Source organism: Microtus ochrogaster, chromosome 17 (genome assembly GCF_000317375.1).
Source record: "Microtus ochrogaster isolate Prairie Vole_2 chromosome 17, MicOch1.0, whole genome shotgun sequence".
NCBI classification, from domain to species: Eukaryota; Metazoa; Chordata; class Mammalia; order Rodentia; family Cricetidae; genus Microtus; species Microtus ochrogaster.
The window spans coordinates 20,642,508-20,661,132 of NC_022019.1; the positions used below are offsets into that span (position 1 = coordinate 20,642,508).

Sequence of the window (18,625 nt, forward strand, 5' to 3'; positions counted from 1 at the left end):
CCCTTGGAATTGGAGTTATGGGTGTCGCTGGGCCACCATGCGGGTACTGGGAACGAGGGTCCTCTGCAAGGGCAACAAATGCTCTTAATTGCTAAGCCATCTTTCCAGCTTTCAAAATAAACCAAAGTTCCATTTTAGGTGGGTACCGCTTTGTAGTGTCACTGAATTCTGCTTTCTGGTTTGGCTCTCATCAAAGTCTACAGTAAATTCAGTGCCGGCCCGTGGAGTTAGTCTCAACTTTGTGGACTAAAGGCCAAGGTAGCCACTGATTGTATTGGTTTTATGATTGTATTAGTTTTCTAAGAGGCAGGGAAACCAATTAAAAAAAAAATCGAGTTGGAATTTAATCTTTTATTCTCAAAAGAAAATCAATGGAGATGGTCAGCGATGGACAGGTTTTCACAGAAACACACAAACTAACATTGGATACCTGGACATACAACTTTGCGGCCTTGATGGCAGAGTTCTCTGTGATGGTTTCGAGCGGCTGGCTCGTCACCGAATATGGGTTCATGAAAAGACAAGATGGAAGATGCAGCGCTTTCTGCAAATGTTTTTGAACATCGTTTTTTTCTTTCTGTAAACATGTGCTCCAGAAAATTCTCAAGAGCCTAACTGAACCCCAAAGGCCACTTCTAGTTCCCGTGGCACAGTTCCACAATGATCCCTAACAATCAGACAGAGAGAACTCAGCGGAGAAGACCTGTAGGTCTCCACACAGAACCTGGGCGCTGAGAGATGACTTCCTCATACATAAGTCTTGGTGGACTTTACAAATAAAATGTTACATCACTAGCTCTGCTTTCTTTCACCCAATCCGTATTTAGAGCTATTCTTCTACAAGGGAAACCTTCTAAAACAAAACTGGTCTCCCTGATCTCCAGATAGCAGGGAGAAGAGCAGACAAAGAACATGATAGGAATCTGGGTTGATCCAAACATATCACAGGATCGGATGATGCGAAAACCTTCACCAAACTTGGGGCCGTGACACCAGTCACACCTGGATGTGCTGAAAGGAAGAGAGACATCAAGAGGATATTTTGAGTTTCCGCTAAAGTAAAAATTACTGCTTGGTTTTTATCGATCTGACATCTAGACAAGGCATCTACTATTAAGTCAAAATTTAAATCCTAATACAGGGAACAGCAGATTAAATGTGTGTGCAAGGAACCTGCTTTCTAAAGTAAGCGTTTATGTGCACAGTGCATTATAATTGGAAAGTGAATCTGGGGAGCCTCCTCTTCTTTTGAAGTGAATGAAAATGAAATTTATGCTCTGGCAATACTGAAGCATGCATGGGCAGCCCGTATATGATGGTTCTGTTGAACTTGTCCATATTGGGTTTCCTGGTCTAAGTAGAAGAGGACAACTGACCACGTTTCTTCCTCAAGAGGGCACCAGACCTCATCACAGATGGTTGTGAGCCACCATGTGGTTGCTGGGAATTGAACTCAGGACCTTTAGGAAGAGCAGGCAGAGTTCTTAACCATGGAGCCATCTCTCTAGTCCCTGGAGAGATGGGAATGGGCTTCTTTTGGGGTACTGGGGATTAAATCCAAGTCTTTCTCAATGCCACACACGCACACGAGCGCACGCGCGCGCGCGCACACACACACACACACACACACACACACACACACACTATTATGGAGCCATATTCTCATATCATGGTGGGAGTTAGTAGCAGAACAAAGCCACTAACTCATCTATGGCCAAAAAACTAAAGGAACTGAGACTCCATAGCTGCCTTAAAGGATATGCTCTCCCTGAACCTGGGAATCTTTCACTAGGTCCCACCTCTTCCTGGTTGTTAACTCCCAGGAGCAGCACCTTGGGGATAAAGATATTGGCACATGGTTCTTTGAGGGACAATCAAGATCAAAGCTATGCTACATATGTCTTTACTGAGTCAATATTGCTCTTTTAAATATTCCTGGGAAACCATTTTGCTTAGGCATACTATAAGTACTTGTACAATTCATAGTCCCAGTGATAATGATGGTAATTTCCTTTACTTACATAGTCAAAATGGTTCTATAACATTTCAGTGGGCCCTAAGAACCCTAGTCTTGGGGTTAGGTAACAAAGTGTCAATTGCTCATTGATTCTTGATGTGTGTGTGTGTGTGTGTGTGTGTGTGTGTGTGTGTGTGTGGATCGCTCAGGGCAGAACGGAGTAAAGCATGTCCCTTGGGACTTAACAATCTTGGAAAGGAATCACTTCTGTGTACTTAGTAATTCACAGACAAGGTTTAACTAATAGATGCATAGATACTGCCCACCATCACCGAACTTTAGAAATAACTGGAGAATGTTATAAAATGGGACTGATTTAGAATACACTAGTATACCTGCAAAGCAAGAATGAGTAAAGGAAGAACTGTTTGTGTGTGGGCTAGGGAAATACTCAGAAGTGTGTCTTGATAAAAAGCATGCTTGAAAGTACTTACATTCTTAGACACCTTTGAGCTCTCTTTGGGATGAAATCATAAACTTTATGTAGATTATTTTTGACAATGAAGAAAGCACAAATATGAGTTAGTTGTGGGGGGTTGTTCCAGCAATACTCTGACCAAAAATGGCAACTAGTGAACGTATTATCGAATTGGAGTTTGGTCAAGTTCAGCCTTAAAATCCCAGGTGGAAAAGAAGTCATGTAATTCCCATCGACAATCAGCTTCTCAAGTGATCTGTACAGAAGAGACATCATATTTTAGAAGATAGTCATGCAATTTATAGTACTCATGTGAGTTTCTGCACTGGTGTTCTTGAAACCTGGCACCCACACGGGTGGGAATAAAACATCTATCTTAATATTTTCGTGGAATCAAGAGAATTTCCTTATAGAAAAACTGAACCAATATATCATTATGCAAAGAAGCACATTTGTGTGAACAGGACAGCTGATGGATGATGCCCTTGGGTGAGTCTCTGCAAACATCATCACTCTGGACAAAGAAATAGCCACGGAAAAAGCAGAGGACTAAAAAGTGTTACACCACATAAACACATAAACACACCACATACAGAAAAAAAAAGCATTTTCAAAGACAAACAGAATGCCAATAAATGTTTTCATTAATGCCTAATAAAAACAGTGAAATATATGACGTCAAAATATACTGTTACGTTATGCTCTGGCCCCTCAGCAAATTGGTCCTTTGCTTTTCGCTGGGCCAACCGTTTCTAGCAATCCTTTCCCTTTATTCAAAGAGACTGAACGGGACTGATTTTCCTCACTGCCTCAGTGGTGTTTCCTGAAGTCTCTTTTCTAAGGAGTGCTGACGGTGGACAGAAAAGTTTCTGTAAACAAGGGACATACAAACATCAAATCACTGTCAAAATGCTCTACAGGTAAACAGGCCTCCAGGTGGTTGAGTGGGTGGGAGCTTCTGAACGCTCTGTCACAATCTAGTCTCACATCCCTTTGTTCCAAACTGGGTTCTCTGACGGAAACTCTTGCTGACAAAGTAAAACATGATCAAAGTTTCAAACAAAGAGACTCTTCAAATACAGCTTGACTACCGTTCTTAACCACATACTGAGAGCAATTCTATGTGAGGCAAACCCCAGGCTCTTATTTTGTCCAGAAGGACAGAATGGACACAATCACGTCCCTCTACAGACAACACAAACCTAAGGGTCAGTAGCAGAGTACTGTTAGGATTTGAACATTTACACACTTCTTATACACTGTTTATTAAAATCTTCATAAAATATGTTTTGATCACGTTCCTTCCCCTACCATAACTCTTCCCAGATCCTGCCACTTCCCTACCCACTCATCTTTGTTTATCTCTTTCTCTTTAAAACACACACAAGCACACACACACACAAACAAAAAATCACAAAGCCAAAATAAGGCAAAAATGCCGAAACAAAAAGTTCACCACCACAACCACAAAACAAAGATCAGAAAACAACAACAATAAACCATGGAGTTCAATAGATGATGGCTAACTAATGACCAGCACGGAGCCTGCCCTGGGGTGTGATTACTATATGCAATGATTTCCCATTGGTAAAAACTTGATTTTCCCTTTGATAGCATGCATCGGTTGCAAATAATTATTGGTAAGGAATGAGACCCTACATCCACATCCCCCCTCTTGGTGCTGGACCCTATCTGTGCAGATATTCTGCATGCAGCCAGTTTCTGTGAGTTCATATGTGCATCAGTTCTGCTGTGTCAGAAGATACTGTATTCTTGGAGTCATGAAGCATCTCCAGGTCTTACAGTCATCCCACCTCCTCTTCTGCACAGATCCCTGAGCTTTGAGGGGCAGGGTCTCATGAAGACATCCCATTTAGGCCTTAGTGCTCCGAAGTCTCTCACTGCACACTGTGTAGTTTTGGATTTCTGTGTTAGCTCTCATCTACCGCAAGATGTTTCTCTGCTGATGGCTGAGCCAGGCACTGGCCTATGACAACAACAATGTCATCAGGAGTCATTTCATTGTGATATTCCTTTAGCAGAATAGTGGTATTTGATTTTTCCTAGGTCCATAGCTTATCTAATCTGTTTCTTGGTCAGTTTAGCAGCATCTGGTATGGCTTTCATATCATAGAGCAACCTTAAATCCAAATCAGAGAGTGGTTGGTTACCCCCGTGACATTTGTGCAACTATTATCATGCAGACAGGTCACTGTTGTAGGTCACAGTGTCTGTAGCTGGGCTGATGGCTACCTTTGTCCTCTGGTAGCCTGCAGGGTACCTTCCAGCACCATGAATCCCAATCAGTAGGGATGAAACTTCCAGTTAGGCACTAGCTTGATTTCCCCATGATCCATGAAATAAATAAGCACTGTCTTCAGCAATAGGCCCTTACCAGAAGGTTGTGGAAAGCAACCAACAACCATGGCAATAACCTATGACATTTGGGGAGGTTCCATGTGACCCTTCGCCAATAACTCAACAAGATGTAATCCATTCTTGGCACTGGACATTTTAGTTGGTAGAAAAGGATGTCTGGGTATACCAGTTTGCGCTCCCACCAGTTGAGAATAACTATTTCACTTTCCCCACCAGCAGGCACTGTCATTTGTGTTATTGATCTTGGCCTTTCTGACTGGTGCAAGATGGAATCTCAAAGTAGTCCTAATTTGCATTTCCTTGATGGCTAAGGATGTTGAACATTATTTAAGAGTTTCTCAATCATTTGTGTTTCATCTTTCCGAAAGTCTGTTTAGTTTAGTAAAAAAAAAAAAAAAAACCCACCACATTTTGTAATTAGTTTGTTTTCTTGGTGTTCAGGTTTTTTGTTTAATACTTCATATATTTTAGATACTAACCCTCTATCAGATGTATACTTGATAAAGACATTTTCCTCTTCTGTAGGCTGCTGCTTTGTCCAAATGATGGTATGCTTTTTCATACAGAAGTTACTTGACTTCATAAAGTTTTAATTTATTAATATTTGGTCTTGGTGCCTGTACTATCAGTGTGTTGTTCAGAAATCCCATTCCAGTGCTGATGAGCTCAAGTCTATTCCCCCCTTTCTCCTCTGTCAAGTTCAGGTTAGGTCCTAGTCAGAATTTCTGTTGCTTTGATTCAACACCATGACCAAAAATCAAGGTGGGGAGGAAAGGGTTTGTTTGGCTAACACTTACACTTCCATATTGCTGTTCACCAATATGTTGTTCTTAGATTTTAAGAAGAAAATACTCAATTACCTGAAGAAAGTCAGGGCAAGAGCTTCAAACAGGGCAGGAACCTGGAGTCAGGAGCTGATGCAGAGGCCATGGAAGGGTACTGCTTCCTGGCTTGGTCCCCATGGCTTGCTCAGTCTGCTTTTTTATAGAACCCAGGACCACCAATCCAGGGATGGCCCCACTCACAATGGCCTGGGCCTGCCTCCATCATTCAATAATTGAGAAAATGCCTTAGAGCTGGATCTTATGAAGGCATTTTATCAATTGTGGCTCCCTTCTTTCAGATAATACTAGCTTACATCAAGTTGACATGAAACTATTTAACACAGGTTACATGTTCCTATGTTGCAGTCCTTGATCCATTTGGAATTGAGCTTTGTGGCAAGAAAATAAATATGGATCTATTTTCATTCTTTAATATGCAGCCATCCAGTTTAACAGGCAACATTTGTTGAAGATGCTGTCTTTTCTCCAGTGTGTATTACTGGTTCTTTGTTCCTTCTGGTGGATTTTTCCTATATTGATTATGTAGTGTCCTTCCCTATATCTTCTGATTAGTTCATCTTGTGTCTATTTTGTCAGGTATTAAAATAGCTACACCTGCTGGCTTCTTTGGTACCATTTGCTTGGAATACCTGTTTCCATCCATTTACCCTGAGGCGATATCTATTCCTCAAGGTGAGGTGTGCTTTTTTGGGAATTTTCTTCTATGATTTGTTTAAAAATATTTTCTGTGCCTCTGACCTGGTTTCTTCTTTTTCCTCTACACCAATTACTGATAGATTTGGTCTTTTCATAGTTTCCCATATTTCCGGGGTATTTTATGCCTCAATTTTTTTTTAAGATTTAACACTTTCTTTGACTGAGCTATTCACTTCTACCATGTTTTCAACACATGACATTTTCTCTTCCATGTCTTGTAATCTTTTGGTGTCAGTGCGGCTTTACCTCTAAGGCTTTTGTTTGACATCTAAGTTTTTCATTTCTAGGTTTATTTTAATTTGGACTCTCTGTAGTGATTCTACTTCTTTGTCCAATTCTACTTTAATGGCTTGAATTGTTTTCGCTATTTCATTCAACTTATTCTTTCTGTTCCCACGGTCTTCATTAAGGACCACTCATATGGTCCTTAAGGTCCTTTAACATAGTCATAATTGATATTTTGAAGTCCATGTTTTGTGTTTCATCTAAATTTCCTTTCGCAGGGAATACTGCCGTGGGGTTGCTGGCTTCTGGAGGAGGTCCACTGACTTAGATGTCCATCTTTGTGTTTTTGCAGCAGGATCCAGGCATTGAGAGTTATGATAGTTGAAGTGTTTCTTGGTGTAACTATCCTGCCATGTTTTGTTGGTCATGTTCTGTTGCTCGGTTCCTGTTGCCCTCTCTGCAGCCTTAGTAAGTGTGGTGGCTGCGGGGTCCTTGGTAGAGCCTATCTTTGTGGGTCAATGTGTGACATCGAGGAATAGAGATGGGTCAGGAGGAAAGGTTGAGAGGGGAAGCAGGAGAGAGCCAAGGATACCCTGGGTCTGCTCCAAGATGCAGAGTCCCCAGGGAATGGAGGTAGTGGAGGTGGGGCTCCTGCAGGCAGGATGAAGCAGGACTAAGAATAAGTCTGTAGAGACCATAATGAAAGAGCCAGTTAGAGCCCTGTGTCCGCACCAGGGATTGGAGGTGGGATGGGAAGAGAGTGCCTGACCACACAAAGAATGCCTCTACAGTCTTACAATGAATGTCTTCCTCTCAAGATACCTGGAAGCAGAGCCTCAAGGAAGTGACTAGGTTCTCACAAATGGGTTAAACACCCTTATAAACAAAGTCAAGGAAGGACCCCTTCTCCCCTTCCAGTCTGTGAGGTGAGAACGAGACAGTTGGAAGGGTACTCTGCCTACCCTTAGGGCCATGGGCAAAAACTAAGCAAGCTTAAGACACTGAAAGTCGGTACTAGTGTTAATGACGTCACTTCAGGAGTATATTGTGAGCACTTCCTATCTTGGTGTTCCTTTAAGGAAAGAGGTTGGGAACTGGGAAGATCGACTGCTTAGCAGCTGCTGAACCCTCACTTTCTGTCCTGGCTGCCTGGACCAAAAAGGCTGGAGTCAAATAGGTAACCCATGCACCCCTGTGCCACTACCAGCCAGCTGGACATTCTACACACTCTGAGAAACTACACGATGACCTCAGACGATGGCTACAGTTTCGGTGCAGACTCAGCCAGGACTGTTTCAAACAGTGTGGGCTAGATATTTTACTAATCTCAAGCCTCGGTGATGTTGATGCCAGAGAGGGAGAGAAAGCAGCTGCTTGTGCCTGGTGCTAAGAGGCAAAGGTGTGATTTTCCCCACTGTCCCTTCTTGGGCTGTATAAACAGGGTGCTTGGGCTTGCTCAGTGAGTCCACTCAGCAGAAACCCACCTGTGTTTCCTCCTGTGATGTTTGGCCATTAGGTGTGATACTGTGATGGCTAAAGAAACCACATCTTATGCTAGGTATCCACCTTGGTCCCCGCTAGCAGTGTGTCTCTGACTCCAGTTCCTGGAAGAGAAGCTCACAACAACCCTGGCTCAGTGACCCCCCCACCCCAAACAGTACAGCTGTCCGTGACTCACTTACTATGATAGGACTAACTTTTGTTTCTGTAACTTGCTTACATAGACACCCAAAGATTGTTCTGAGTTGCTTTAACCACTGAACTTGGCAGAACAGACTAGTTTTGGCTTCCTACAGTCTTCCCCTTTAGAAACCTTTCCCCACACCCCTCCTTCAGTGCAATCTCAAATTTGGCTCAGAGATTGTTCATCCTGAAAGCAGATAATCAATTAATCTCTTTGTTATAATTGGATTGAGTCTATGGTCTTTTCCCAGGAGTCACAAACTCCCTAACAATATAAAGTTTCCCTTGAGGGAATCTTTCCTATTTTCAGCAGTGTGGGAGCAGCAGTATGGCAACTCTGAGCAAGAAGGAGGCCAGTGGGTGGAGAGAGAGGGCAAGAGGGCGCGGGGATCTGAGATGAGCCCAGAGAAGAGCTGTAAGAACCACAGAAGAGAAACTGCAGACTCTGATCACCAGAGTATTCCAGAGAGAAGTCTCAGACCCCAGACCAGGGCTGTTGGAACCCTGTTGCTGCCTCCAGGCTGAGGAACCCTGACGTCTGGGCTGCCTAGAAGCTGCAATGCCAGACACAGCCATGGCCCAAAGCATCCTCTAAGAGCTGGGGCATCAGGAAAAGGCGAGGTGGCCCATAGCCTATCAGGCAAGTCTGGTAAGCTCCAAAATAAAACAGGGGGCGGGGAAAAAAACAGTATCCAAACACATCACCAGCAAGAAAGGTACAGGGTAAAGTAATATGGTTTGAAACGAAATGGCCCCCAAGGGGAGTGGCACCGTTAGGAGGTGAGGTTTTGTTGGAGGAAGAGTGTCACTGTGGAGGGGGGCTTTGTGGACTCATATATGCTCAAGTCATGCTCAGTAAAGAATGACCACTTCCTGCTGCCTGTTACTCAGGATGTAAGAACACCCAGCTCCATCTCTAGTACCATGTCTGCCTGAATGCTGCCTTGATTCCCACCATGATGGTAATGGACTAAACCTCTAAAACTGGAAGTCAGTCCCCGTTAGAGGTCTTCCTTTATAAGAGTTGCTGTGGTCATGGTGTCTGTTCACAGCAACAGAGACCATGACAAAGATAAGTAAGTACATAGAAAAATAGCTGTACCTATTATAACATCAAATAGGCTGCATTCTCCTGGTAAAATATAAAGATTACTACACAAAAAAATTGACAGGAACATTGGAAAACCTGGGGAAGAATTTTCTTATTTTGCTGAAAATATAACTGTGTTCCTAGGAAACCAATCAGGCAGTGAGAACTAATAATGAAATTTGGTTACACAGCTTGATTTGTTAAAATTTAGGCTAAAACAGTACCTCTTTTCTATTCTGTATTTACCTTAATCAGCTAATATTGAAAATAAGAGAAATATTATATATAGAAACACAATTTGAAATACTTGGAGACAATTATTATGAAAGTTATGAAATGAGGCACACATTCTTATGAAGGACATAAAGTAAGATTTGAGAGGCTGAAGAGACAGTTCCATGGCTAAGAGCACCTACGCTGGCCAAGGACCGAGTTTCATTCCCAGCAGCCACAGCAGATGGCTTACAATTGCCTGTAACTCCAGCTCCAGGGAATCCCGTGCCTCTGGCCACTCCAGGCACCTGTCTTCACACGGACACAACCTTACACACACAGATATGTAATTTAAAATAAAATATTTTACAAGTTTGAAAGATTGAGTACATAGTGTTTTAGATTTAGATTTAGCATTTATATTTACGTGTTTGTGTGATGTGTGTGTTTATGTGTGTGAGTGCATGTGGGGTGTGTGTGTGTGTGTGTGTGTGTGTGTACGTGTGTGTGTGTGACGTGTGAGGCCAGTGCCCTTGGAGGACAGAAGAAGGCATCCAAATTCTGGATGGAGTTTGAAGGGGTTGTGAACCACCCAGTTTTGGTGTCTTGACCTGAACTTGGGAGAACAGCAAGTGCTCTTAACCACTGTGCCATGTCTCTAGCACCTACCACTTGTTTTAAAATAGAAAGTAAACACTTCCAACAAAATTCTCTGTAACTCAAGACAACTGCAATTGATGTGTTAAGTCTGTGCTTGTAGGTGCTGAAGGAGGGACAGGCAATTCCATAACATAAGCTTAAGGATTATGACAAATAATCTTTCTTTTATTTATTTATTTTTAATATTTATTTATTATGTATACAATATTCTGCCTGTGTGTATGTCTGCAGGCCAGAAGAGGGCACCACACCTCATTACAGATGGTTGTGAGCCACCATGTGGTTGCTGGGAATTGAAATCAGAACCTTTGGAAGAGTAGGCAGTGCTCTTAACCACTGCGCCATCTCTCCAGCTCCCAAATAATCTTTCAAATTAGTGAAATAACTACTGAAAAATATCTTCCATATTAGTCATTATTGTAAATTCATAATAAAAATAAGACACAGAGCCAGGCATGGTGGCCCACACCGTGAATCCCAGTACGTGGGATACAGAAGCAGGTGGATCTCTATGAACTGGAGGCCAGGCTGGTCTACATAGTGAGTTCCAGATCAGGCAGAGCTGCATAGTGAATCCTTGTCTCAAAAACAAAAAATAGGACACAGTTAAGTTCAGGACTTTTATTAATTCGTAAAAGAATTTTATTATATATACATGCATATATAATATGTGTGTGATTTTTATATATTATATAATATACATACTTGAATATTATATATATATTGAAATGTATAAGAGCTATATATACTCATGCCAAAAACTTGACAAAAATAGTTTGTTATTGTATTAAAAGGTCACCACATTTTACTTTTTTTTTTTTTTTTTTTGGATTTTCAAGATAGGGTTTCTCCGTAGCTTTTGGTTCCTGTCCTGGAACTAGCTCTTGTAGACCAGGCTGGCCTCAAACTTACAGAGATCTGCCTGCCTCTGCCTCCCGAGTGCTGGGATTAAAGGCGTGTGTCACCACCGCCCGGCTACCACATTTTACTTTTATAAAAATCATTGAAAATACATCTTGCAGACACTATACACTAGCTATTCAAATTACACTTTAAAATAAAGTCCATGATTCACGTATTAAATTCTGTGACTGAAACAAATGAAAAGACTAAGTCCTTCATCACTCTCATTACCAAAACATCCTGGGGGGGGGGGCAGGTCATTTTCTGTGTAACTACTGCTTTGCGGGTACCTGAGTCTCTGGATTTCATTCGGAATATTATAAATTTCATTGTAGGAAATGTCAAGTTCCTCAAGATAAGCCAGGTTAAATAACCTTAAATAGAAAGAACAGTTAGTTTTAGTAATGACTAGTCCTTGTCACTGGGAATGAAAACATCTAGAAATTAAGCATTTTCCTAAGACACTGAGAGTTACTTTTCATTATGGGTAGTACCCATTCCACAAATACCTCCCAAAATGATTCTTATGTCCTTGATGATTGCTTGAAGAAATTGGAATGGGAAAAGCCTCACTTAGCAAAAGACAGCTAAGAATCTTTTATCAGCCAAAGCTTTTTCTTGGTTTCTATGTTTGTTTCCTGCCCAAATTCTGGGTAGCCAGAAGCAGCAGCACGGCAGCTTCCCACGTGTGGTTCAGGAACCAGAGCTCCAGAATCCAGCTGTGGGAAGAACAATGTCCTTTTTGGGGGCATCATCTCTCCTAGTTGCCCAGGGTTGCCTGCAATCCTTGCCTTCCCTGGCTTGCAGCTGCGTTTGTCTCTGCCTTCACAGGGTCTTCTTCCAAGGAGGCTATGGTGCTTCTGTTTCTGGCTACCCAGAATTTGGGCAGACTCATGATGCTGTAGTTGTGTGGTGTAGAGCCATGGCATCCTTTAGCTCTTCCTTTGGGCCCGCTTAAATCTCAGAATGTGACCATATTTGTAATTATAATATGTAATGATTATTTTCAAATTAGATGGGGTCATTCTGAATAAGGGTGGGTCCTAGATCCAGTGACCACAGCAGCACCATGGGTCTATCTCCCGGGGGGATGCAAACAAATCGTGTCTGGAAGACTGGAATTGAACAGCAAAGTGTGATATAGATCACAGTCCCTGGTAACGCCCACCCACCCCCACACTGTGTATCCTGTTCTCAAAGGCCGCCTCTTCCTGCACAAATGACCTGAAACATTACTAAGGCAGTGTGAGTACAGGATTTAACCAGCTTCCCACTGTTTCAGCATGGCAGATGGAGAGCGTCAGGATCCCGCCCTGATGACTTCCTAGCTTGCCTGTGGTTCTCCATCCCATACTTCCTGTGAGCCACCGTTTATGTGCTCCAGGTATCTGAACAAACAGCTCCTACGTATCTCCAAACCTCACGCAGCGTCTCCCCAAACTTGACTCTGGTCATTGTCTTCTCGTGTTTGAAATCTTAACCCAGATGTTGCCTCTTTGCACAGAACTCTCTCCAGATCTTTTCAACTAAAAGAGCCGACACTTCCGTGTGAGAGTTCACCTCTCTGGGCCCCTGTGCCATCGTACAACTATGAGGTCCTAGAGACCAGGAATTCCATCTTCTACTTCTATCTATCCAGTGTCATGCCGAGTAAATCAGAAATGTATGAAGCCCAGCTGATCTAAAGTCCTTTTCTCTGAGAAACTGGTGGTACTGACTAGGGAAGTGTAAGATAACCCTTTGTGGTCCAGTGGTCACCCCCAATTTCTTTTTCATCTCTGTTAAGAAAATGCTGAACTATCTACTCTGTGCTTTCAACTCGAGATCATGGTTTATTTGTTTGTTTTGCCTCAGCACATCACAGAGATCTTGCCCTTCCAACTTCCTTCCCCTAGGTTATCCCATCATCCCAGCCTCCAACTCCGGGAGGCACTCTCCGGGAACCACAGGCTAGACCAGTCAGGGAGGAGGGTAGACCCACAGCAGATCCTCCCTCTCCCTCTGCTCCTCCAAATCCAATTGCCCGGTCTCATTCCCAGCTCTGTAGAAGATCGCCTGTTGTGACCTTTCCTCACTCTCTGCTCCATTATGGGAACTAAGCAGATCCCAGTGGCTCATCCTGCTTTTCTCCCCTCTATGGACCTCCCCAGTCCATTCCCATTCCTAGAAACAGATTTATCTGGAAACCCCAGTGGCCACATCTGTCAGGATCCCAGCAGAATTTCCTACTGGACAACATATGGCCAACACACTCTCCTAAGAACTAGAGAGGTCAATAGAAACCAAGGGGGAAAAAAAGACAATACCAGGTATCAGCACCTAGAATTACAATCTTTCCAAACCCAAACATCTAGATGCCAGAGTAAAAACACGATCAGTAACAATCTGTCCCCACCAGGCTCAGCAACCCTACCACAGCGGGGCCTGAGCACTGCAACTGAAGCACGAGAAAGAGACCTTAAAATAGACTTTCTGAATGATAGAGGTCTTTAAAGGAGAATGAACAAGTCTCTCCGAAGAGTCTACGAAAACACAGACAGTGGAAGGAAACGAGGAAAAATCGGTCAAGATCCTGGGAATGTAAAAACAGAATCAATAAAGAAAACCTAAACTGAGGGGAATGTGGAAAAGAAAAACGTAGGAACTCAGAGGCAAGCCTCACCAACAGAATACAAGAGATGGAAGAGAGACTCCCAGGCATTGAAAGCATAACAGATGAAATGAATACACAGGTTAAAGAAAGTGTTAAATCTAAAAAATAAAAAGGAAGAAAAAAAAAGAACTCCTGGCACAAAACATCCAGGAAATCTGGGACGTTATGAAAAGACCAAATCTAAGAATAATAGAAGAAGAAACCCAGAGCAAAGACCCAGAAAATATATTTAAAAAATCATAGAAGAAAAATTTCCTAACCTAAAGAAGGAGATGCCCATTAAAGTATATTAACCGTACAGGATACTAAATATACTGAACCAGAAAAGAAAGTCCCCTTGACACTTAACAATCAAAACATTTGACTATATAGAACAAAGAGAGAATATTAAAAGGTGCAATGAGAAAAGACCAAGTAATATGTAAAAGCAGACCTATTAAAATAACACCTGACTTCTCAATGGAGACTCTAAAGGCCAGAAGGGTTTGGACAGATGTGCTACAGACTCTAATAGACCACAGATGCCAACCTAGACTACCATACCCAGCAAAACTGTCTATCACAACAGATGGAGAAAGTAAGATATTTTATGATAAAACCAAATTTAAGCAATATCTGTCTACAAATAATGTCCCATGGGAGGCTAGAAGGAAAACTCCAACCCAAAGAGTCAATCATACTCAACAATTAACAAACGCTGCTCACTGATGTCTCTCAACATCACTGGTCTCAACTCCCCAATGATATCTGCCCGCAAGATATGTTAGTGCAACGGAGGCACAAAGCTTGTAGGAGGAGCCAACCGAAATCTGGTTTGACTTAAGCACCACTCCAGGAGATGGGACCCACACCCAACACAACTTGGGTGACCGAGAACCTGAGACTAGATGGCCCAGGGACGGAGGGTAAAGACAAACACTACTATTCTACTAAAAGAACACAGCAATAAAATGACTCCCAATGACCTCTGCTAGACTCATAGATCTGTGTCTTGCTCAGCCTCCATCACAGAAGCTTCCTCCAGCGGCCAGATGGGAACAAATACAGAGACCCACAGTGAGAGACCTTGGGACACTCAGCCCTAAACAGGAAGTCTTTATTACATCCCTCCCCTCAGGGCTCAGGGAACCCAGCAGAAAAGGAGGAAGTACATAAGCGCCACAGGGACTAGAGAACGTGAGTGAAACAAGGCCTTCTAATCAATGTGGGCAAACCTAGTGGTCTCCTGCACGGGTGTGTCTTTTGCATCTATTATGGCTTCCTTCCAATGTAATGTTTTTGTGAGATTCCTGAGTGTGTGAATGAGTGGGTCCCAAAGTTCCTTGTGCCTTCTTCTGGGCTCTTTTCCTTCTCTTTGTTTGTCTTGTCTAATTCCAATGTGTTCCTTTCTTTTGTTTTATCTTATTATTTATCTTATTATTATCCTTTAGAAGCTTGTTTTCTAAATGAGAGACAGAAAGGGAGTGGATTCAGATGGGAGGTGAGGTGATGAGGGACCGGGAGAAGCAGAGGGACGGGAAACCATAATTAGGATATATTACATGAGAAAAAAAATCTATTTTACATAAAAGGGGAAGAAACTTTCAATGGTCTAAATGTCTTATTTCATTGTAGAAATGTAGGTTCAGGAGAAAAGAAAAGGATTTAGAAATAACTGGAGGAATTTACAAAACAATTTATAAAGCTATTTCTCCTTGACTTTTGTAGTGTTCTTGAGATGAAGTGCACTTAGCCTAGCCTTGCCAATAGAAAATGGCGTCAAGGCCATGAGTGGCTCTCCACAAGGTTCAGCATCTACAGTACTGAGCTGGCCTTGGGGAGCAGGGCTCTCTCTCCTGTGGCACACAGATGTCACATGACTAGAAAGACCATACTTTTAGAGAAACTTAGTCACCCAAGTGACAGAGAAAAGGAAAAACAGCTTCAGTACATAAAAATCCTAAGTAAAACTGTAAGCAAGTAATAACAGGAAAAGGCAATCTCCTTTGTTTTTTAAGGCAGGGTAGCTCAGGCTGTCCACAAACTCCCTTTGTGGCTTCTGCGCTGACCATTTGGCTTTCGTCTGACTGGGCTTCTCTTTGTATTTGACTCTTCCCATCCTCCTCCTAGGAAGGGATCCGCTCATCTGGCTGCCTTTATATAGCCAGGGCGTTCCCTTCACCCTGGTCTCTGTAACTACCTCTTATCTATCAGTGCACAATATGACTTTTTTGGATATGTTATTTGTGTGTCTGTGCACATGTGTGTGGATACCAGGAGAGGCCAGAAGTGGGCATGTGATCCCCTGGAGCTGGAGCTCCAGGCGGTTGTGAGCAACGCAATATGGGTGCTGGGAACAGGGCTTGGCGCTGGAAGAGCCGTGTGTGCTCATAAGAACTGTGCCATTTCCCCAGCCCCTACTCTGACCTTTAAACCCAGATGCTTCTTTTCCTTTTACTTGCTACGTCTTAACCAGTATTAGATATTGCAGTGCTCACTCCATGGCCCTAGTCCACCTTCTCTTCCTCTCTTGCCTTAACCACTCTGATGGTCCCCAGTGGTCACTGTGAACTCTGATTTGTTCTCACAAAGCCATTCTTCACACTGCTACAAGTGTCACCAAAGGAGAATTTGGCTCCACCACTGCCCTATAGAAAGCCCCATGATGGCCAGTCATTCTGTAAAGTATACTTCCTCCCCTTACATCACAAAGACCCATTTATCACTCCAGTTGGCTCTGCCCTGTAGGTTGCAAAATTTAGCAAAAAGTTGCTATTTTCTAACCTACATTATGTATGAAGCTTTGGAACTCTGTTCATTCAAGAAACATCTATCCCATTCATGGAATGACCATCCTTTGCTTGACCCCTGAGATGGAGCCAACTCAGAAGCTGCATTTGGTTAGGCATCCTCTCTTTCAGGGAATGACTCTGAACCCACAGCATGGCTTCCATGTTACCCTTCCCTGTCCACAGAGCTTACAGGGCACAGCTCCATAATTTTATGTTATTAATTATATTGACTTGTCTGTCTTCCCGACGGACCAGGAGCCCCAGCAGCACACAGCAAGTGTATAAGAACATCTGCTGAAGCCCAAGAATTAAAGTGGGATGTCCACTGCACATCTGTGTGACTACTTCAGACAGTAACGACCAGAGTGTGAAATGTGTCTGGAGGTATAACCGACTCCAGGATGCTGAGCCCTGCTCGGTTCACTGCGTTTCCCTGGTTTCAGGTGATGCTTCCTAAATCCTGCCACAGTGCCATCAGGTCTCCCTGGCTGAGCAAGCGAGAGGGCTGACAGTTTTAAACAGGGGTGCAATGGCATCTTTTGTGGTGTCATCCCTCTCGGTGAGTTTTCACTGAACAAGCATTTCCCGTCATGTCAGAGGTTGCTCTGTGTTTTCTTTGCAATCGGTAAGACTGTACTACTGTTTTCCATTTTGAGTTTAGTATGCTGCCAATCTGTCTTTGATAGACATGCCCATCTAATTATAGTTAGTAAAAATAGCACTTTGCTTTAAAAATACTAATATGTTTAAAGTACCACCTGAAACATTTTATTGTAACCAACAGTTTATGCAATTTGGCCAGTGTGTAACAATGACAAAGGTTGACTCTTGAATTACAACCAAATTTTAGTTACCATAGGGATTGTCACATTTTCAGTGACAGGACTATTTAAAGTATATGATTATGATTACAGATTATATGTTATGAATGCATATTTAGGTGCTGTATGTGCCTATGAATATATATAGTTATGTATATATAATACAGATATAGCTATGTGTATTTACATCTACATAACATGCACAAACACATGTGCATGGACATACACACACACACATACACACATACACACTTAACTTACTACATTCAGCTTGTTAAACTCTTAATTGGAAGAGATACCTGGTTTTGGTGATTTGGTTAAAGATTCAGTTTAAAATTTCCCTCAAGCGTTAAGAGAGAACGCCACCTTCCTACACTCAAGGTCAGCATTCTTATTAGACCGCAAAGGCTCTCAGCCATCATACAGATCCGTCTTCTTGTTACAGACTGGAAAACTAAGGGCCAGAACGCACAGACTGCTTTCTACAGAACCTCGGGCCATCATCCTCAGTAATAAAGCACACATTGCAAGCTCCTAATGCCCAGTGTGGTGTTTCCCGTATGCAAAAGCATTGCCAGCGAGAGGCACAGGGCTCTGTATTCACCGGAGCCTTCCTAACTGCCTGTGTGGCTGGGTTGGTTTCATTCGCACAGTAAGAAGCAAATCTGCTAATGGTACCAGAATGAGAATTTGTAAGTAGTCAAAATGCTTCTAGCCACTTTCAAAAGGGAAACGGAGACTTTACTAAATAATTTACAACTAAGTAAAATAGATAAAAATAATTTACATTACCCAACAGGAAGCTCTTTAATAAGGTTAAAGGCAATGGAGAAATTCCTAAGGTACTTCAATTGCTGGATTTCAAAAGGAATTTCTCTGATAGGGTTATTTCTCAGTTTCAGTACTTGCAGATTTTTAAGCTGAAGTATCTGGTGAATAGAAAAGAAAAACAAATGTTAATTGAATGAGAAGTCTACAAACTCTCATGTGTGCCTTTTATAAAGGTTTTAAACCAATACAGAAAGATCGGTGTAGAAAACCATGATGACTCATATCGTGTGGCTCAATAAACACTTTGAGAAAAAAAAGACCAAAGCAGGGTAGCACTGAGTGATGAGTAAGGTGTGTGTGGGGGGGGGGAGGGTGAAGGATCAGGACGTCTGAGTATCGAAGGAGGCTATAAAGCTCTAATTTCATCAGCCATACTTTTTTCCTTTTAAATAATGACTTTATTAATTCTTTGAGATTTCC

General features: G+C 42.4%; 1 protein-coding gene across 2 annotated transcripts in view; it reads right to left on the minus strand.

Moving 5' to 3' along the window:
- Positions 1-567: 567 nt before the first annotated feature.
- Positions 568-18,625, minus strand: part of Lrrc63 (leucine rich repeat containing 63) — a 34,853-nt gene continuing 16,795 nt past the window's right edge. For both annotated transcript variants that reach the window (XM_013349287.2, XM_005355617.3), the window contains exons 7-10: positions 18,167-18,303; positions 11,420-11,503; positions 2,452-2,691; positions 568-1,011 (exon numbers count right to left, since the gene is read on the minus strand). In XM_013349287.2, coding sequence (XP_013204741.1) covers positions 771-1,011; positions 2,452-2,691; positions 11,420-11,503; positions 18,167-18,303 — 702 coding nt within the window. In that variant the 3' untranslated portion in view covers positions 568-770. The remainder of the gene's footprint in view (positions 1,012-2,451; positions 2,692-11,419; positions 11,504-18,166; positions 18,304-18,625) is intronic.